The sequence below is a fragment of the Arachis hypogaea genome, chromosome 10 (genome assembly GCF_003086295.3).
Source record: "Arachis hypogaea cultivar Tifrunner chromosome 10, arahy.Tifrunner.gnm2.J5K5, whole genome shotgun sequence".
NCBI classification, from domain to species: Eukaryota; Viridiplantae; Streptophyta; class Magnoliopsida; order Fabales; family Fabaceae; genus Arachis; species Arachis hypogaea.
Window position 1 is genome coordinate 38,571,106 of NC_092045.1, and position 4,512 is coordinate 38,575,617.

Below are 4,512 nucleotides of genomic sequence, written 5' to 3' on the forward strand. Positions count from 1 at the left end.
AATAAATATAATAAAACAAATATCTTAAAAAGAATTTTATAGACAAATTATAAAAATTAAAAACTAAGTTAAAATGATTAATTTAAAATTTTTAAAACTAAATTTAATTGAAATTCGTTTAATAATTAATTTAAAAAATAAATAATTTTTTAAAAATTAATTTGCTCATCTACTCATAAAATAAAAAATGATATTATTAGATTAGAAATAGATAGCAAGATCGATCTTTTCTTTTTCAAAAATAATAAATAAATAAAGAGAAGAGAGTAGTAGCACCCAGCCCCAGAAGAAAAGAGAAAAAGAAAGAGAGAGAGTCATCGGGATCCGAGCGACGCGCGAGCATGTGGGAACGTGCTACGACAAATAAGCCACGCACGAAACCCACGCGCCAATAACTCCGCCTACAATGACTCCCCTCACAAAAATATCTGGCTCACATTACCCCGAGATATTATCTCCCCTGATGACGTGGCACCTCACCGATTCCACTGACACGTGTAAAAGCGACGCCATCTGGACCCTCTTTTGGATTCCCTTTTTTTATTTTCCCCAATCACCCACCACCTTCCCTCTCCGCCTCTCCCTCTTCCTCTTCATTCCTTTGTAACCCAACACAACCCGCACTCACACGCCTTTTGTCTTTTTCTTTTTTTTTCTTTTTTTTTTGGTTATTTCTTCAATTCTTTGATAACTCTCACCACCATGGACCCCGTTCTCCGGGAAAACTTCTCCCCGCCGGTCTCTTCCGATCCGGAGCCATTGCCCCGCTCCTGTGCTACCGAGTTGACTCGCTACACCTCCGCCTCCCCCTCTTCCGCCATCACCGTCGACAATTGCGCCTCCAAGGACTCCTCCTCGCGTAACTTCTGCGCTGGCGCCGCTGCTGCTGCCGATGCCGCTCCGTTTCCGGTAAATTCATTCGTTTCTGCTTGTTCCGTTCTCGAATTCCTTGTTTGCCTAGCTGATTACGATAATGAATTTTCCGAATTAGATTCATATGGTGGAAAATTGCGAGCTAGGAAGGTTGATCTTGGAGTGTGTGCTTGTGTTTTTGTTTGTAAATTGTATTGTGTCTCGATTTATAGGTCATCCGTACGTTTTGCGTTTTTTTGTTTCTATGTCATTTAGTTGCGCAATTGTGCTTCTGCATGGCTTGGGTTTATTTATTGCAGATCATTCCCGAAGTTTGTTTGCTGAGTTCAGCAATAAATGAGCTGATAATACCTGTAATCCGAAAGCATAGAGAAAATTGAGATTTAAATTGATGTAGTGAGGATCATGAAGTAACTGAATAATACTTGTTTAACAGATATGATTAATGTTTGACTATTGGTGCTGAGGCTCTGTGATAAACTTTCTTGGCTTATCTCTTATGTTTGACCTCCTTATATGCTTTCAGTTTTAACACGCTTTATGTGTTGTGTTGATCCTGTATGATTGGACAGTCAACTTAAAACTTGGTGTAAGAAGAATCAGTTTGTAATATTATTTCTGTTACACGAGCATGTTTTCTTTAGGTTTGTATCTACTGCTCAGATGAACTACTTGGATCTTAGACCTTCTGCTTGTTTTAAAACTTGTTCTGTATTACTCCTTCCGTCTAATCCTCCATATTGATGATGGTTTTGACTAGTTTGGTATATTCATAAACCAAAGTATAAATTGATGGTTGTGTTGACCATTTTTGGTACTTTCATGAAACAATGTTAACATTATTTATACTTGATTTGTGAATGTACCAAAAAAAAGGGGGTCAAAATTACCATTGAAAAGGACGCTGAAATATATGATGTTTTCTGCAGATGCTTTAATGCATAACATAAACCTTAAAGCTATTTCAATTAGAAGAAGAATCATATAAACTAGCTTTGACTTGCCCTTGGTTTTGATTGATATAATAGAGGTATATGGCATTATACTTAAAACTTTTTTTTATGTATAGATTGATTAATATAGTTCTTGTAATAACTTTTTTTTTATGTTATTCAATGTTTGAATGACCTTGTCCATGATTTCTTATGAGGGTGGAAGTCATTTTGTTGGCAAGTATATACTAAGATGATTTTTGGTTTTTTCCAGGATATATTGGCAGAATGGACAGATAAACAGCACCGGCAATATCTTAACTCTTTAGAAGCTTCATTTGTGAATGAATTGCACCGTTCTATGCGTTCACGTGGTTGGTGTTTACAAAATAACACTGATCAAGCATGTAAACCCAGAACTATACAAAATTCACATGATATGCCCAGACAGGTCAGACATCAATGCAAAAAAGAATCTCAATTATGTGTGTATGTGTTAATTTTGTGTTTTTTTAACCTGCATAATCCAGCCTTATAAGCTTTTGTTGCTTTCAGTCTCTGGCTTTACATGACATCTGCCGGAAGAAGATCAGCTTTGAAAAATTTTCAACTATGCTAGAGAGTACAGCTGATTCTCATGTTCTTGCAGGAAGTCAAAATGGACTTACACCGGTAGATAGAGGATGCAGTTTGAGAGAAACTAATACCTATGACCATGTCTTGCTTTGTGATGATGGAGTTCATGCAGGAAAGTGTTCATCATTCTCCGACAGGGCACAAAGAAGATTGGAGCAGCAATACAGTTGCTGCTCATCCCATCCAGATTTGGTTGCTAGTACAGCAGGTAGTTTGACTACACTTCCATTTCTCTCATGTTGGTTATTCTTTTTGCTCAACAGTGATACCCCTCTATTCCCTTTCATTTGTCACTCTGAAAATTCGAGGATGTACTGAATTTTCAGTGACAAATAAAAGGGAAAAGGAGTAGTTTCTGTCACCCTTCTGTTCTTGCATCTGCACCTTGTAGATGTGGAGATGTCTTTGTGCTAACTCTAAAGAAATGCATATAGTTTACCATTACTTGCATTATTAACTTCTCCTAAGTCTGTGATTTAAAATCTCCAAACATTGGTTTGCTCAAATTTGGAAGTTCTAAAAGGTTTTGGTAACCTTGATTGTTAAACTGTGGTTGAATTGCTATTTTAACATTTCTGAAGCTGAATGGCAGTCAGATTTCAACATGATAAACTTTTGGAATAATAACGTTCTAGTGTGGTGATCGCGGTAATGATTCCCATGTGTAAAATATACTGTCTGATATCAAGTACTTGGAGGAATTGATTGGTTTCATTTATGACTAAACTATGATGCAATCTTTGGGGATATATGTTTAGACTGTTTGAGCTGGTTCATAGAGTTTAAGTTCAATGTGGATGATTTGAAAGCAAAGAGAAAGGAATTGTTTATTCCCTACTATGCTATTAAAACCATTAATTTTGGGGAGACTTTTGCACCCTGACACCATAAAAAGTCTAGGACTAGAATTTTTTTTGGATGGGTACAAGGGTATAAAATTGATGTTCTGTAAACATTTTTTCCTTCTTTTTCGGGACTTTTTTTCAATGATTTTTCTTTTCTGATATTTTTGTAGAGGTCACTGATCAAAACTTCAACGGTGAAGTAGCCAGGTCAAGCTGCATGCCTGTGGCGAAAAAAGCGAAGACAGATGCAGCTGAGGCTTCAAGCAATGCTCAAGTAGTGATGAGTTTGTTCTCTTTCAGATAAAAATCTTAAATAACCTGAGAGCTTGTTAGCATTTCAGTTTTCCTTTCAAATGCAGGTTGTGCCTTTTGGAATAATTCACACGTTAGACGCTTCAATTGATTCTGATTCATCCTCGAGAAACAAAGGACGTGAATTGCTATCCAAACTCCCAGAGAGCCTCCATTTCTCGAAGTCAGATCTGCATCACTTTCTAAGGGGTAGCTAAGTACATGGAATTTTGAAGTCTCGGATGTGAATGCTGCTGATACAAACTGACATAATAGATAGTAATGCGAGACTTATAAATCAAATTGTACGTGACTATTCCTATTCTTGAGGTTCCAGTGCCGGTTAGGCTGCCCAAAAGGTGTTTCACATAGCATAGAGTAAGGAAGAAATCTTTGATAGCAATATTCGTAGACAATACATAGTCAAGATAATAATTATTTTGTATGATTTATTTGCTAGATGATATATTGGATGATTAACCAACTATTTAGGTAGACCAATAATTGTTAACTCCTTTTGCTGGCTTTACTCAAGTTTGCTTATAGATGCTGATTGTACTTATAAAATAGTTGAGAAGCTGGAGAAAATCCAGTATGCGTGTTATTATTGCGTATGTTGTATCATCATCAGTTGGAGTGGAGACTGTAATGTCTTTGACTTTCAATAGTATATATCTCCAAGTGATACTGTTTGACTTTATTTACTTAGCCACGAAACATGCAAAGATTATTGCATTTTTGGTGTATTTACGGGAATATTAGAGCTGGTTGAATAGGATGGACCAAAATTACTTTTGAGTGTATAATTGAATAATTATAGGCCAATTTTCTGGTGCCAGTAACTTTGATACTGAAACTGAAATTGTCGAAGTTATCTTTTATGGTAAGTTTTAAATATTAAAAAATAATTTATTTTTATATTTTTTAATTTAAAT

At 36.0% G+C, this 4,512-nt stretch overlaps 1 protein-coding gene across 1 annotated transcript; it reads left to right on the top strand.

Moving 5' to 3' along the window:
* Window positions 1-222: 222 nt before the first annotated feature.
* On the top strand, window positions 223-4,277 carry LOC112715567 (cold-regulated protein 27). Its single transcript, XM_025767337.3, has 5 exons — window positions 223-909; window positions 2,080-2,256; window positions 2,361-2,649; window positions 3,457-3,560; window positions 3,646-4,277. The coding sequence occupies exons 1-5, from the start codon at window positions 703-705 to the stop codon at window positions 3,793-3,795; spliced, it is 927 nt and encodes a 308-aa protein (XP_025623122.1). The 5' UTR covers window positions 223-702; the 3' UTR covers window positions 3,796-4,277.
* Window positions 4,278-4,512: the final 235 nt, after the last annotated feature.

What these genes read in the sequence shown, in the direction of transcription:
- LOC112715567 (XM_025767337.3), top strand. Translation starts at nt 703, where the DNA reads ATGGACCCCGTTCTCCGGGAAAACTTCTCCCCGCCGGTCTCTTCCGAT. An exon ending in CCGATGCCGCTCCGTTTCCG is followed by an intron (nt 910 to 2,079) that starts GTAAATTCATTC and finishes GGTTTTTTCCAG; the next exon opens with GATATATTGGCAGAATGGAC. An exon ending in AGGCTTCAAGCAATGCTCAA is followed by an intron (nt 3,561 to 3,645) that starts GTAGTGATGAGT and finishes TTTCAAATGCAG; the next exon opens with GTTGTGCCTTTTGGAATAAT.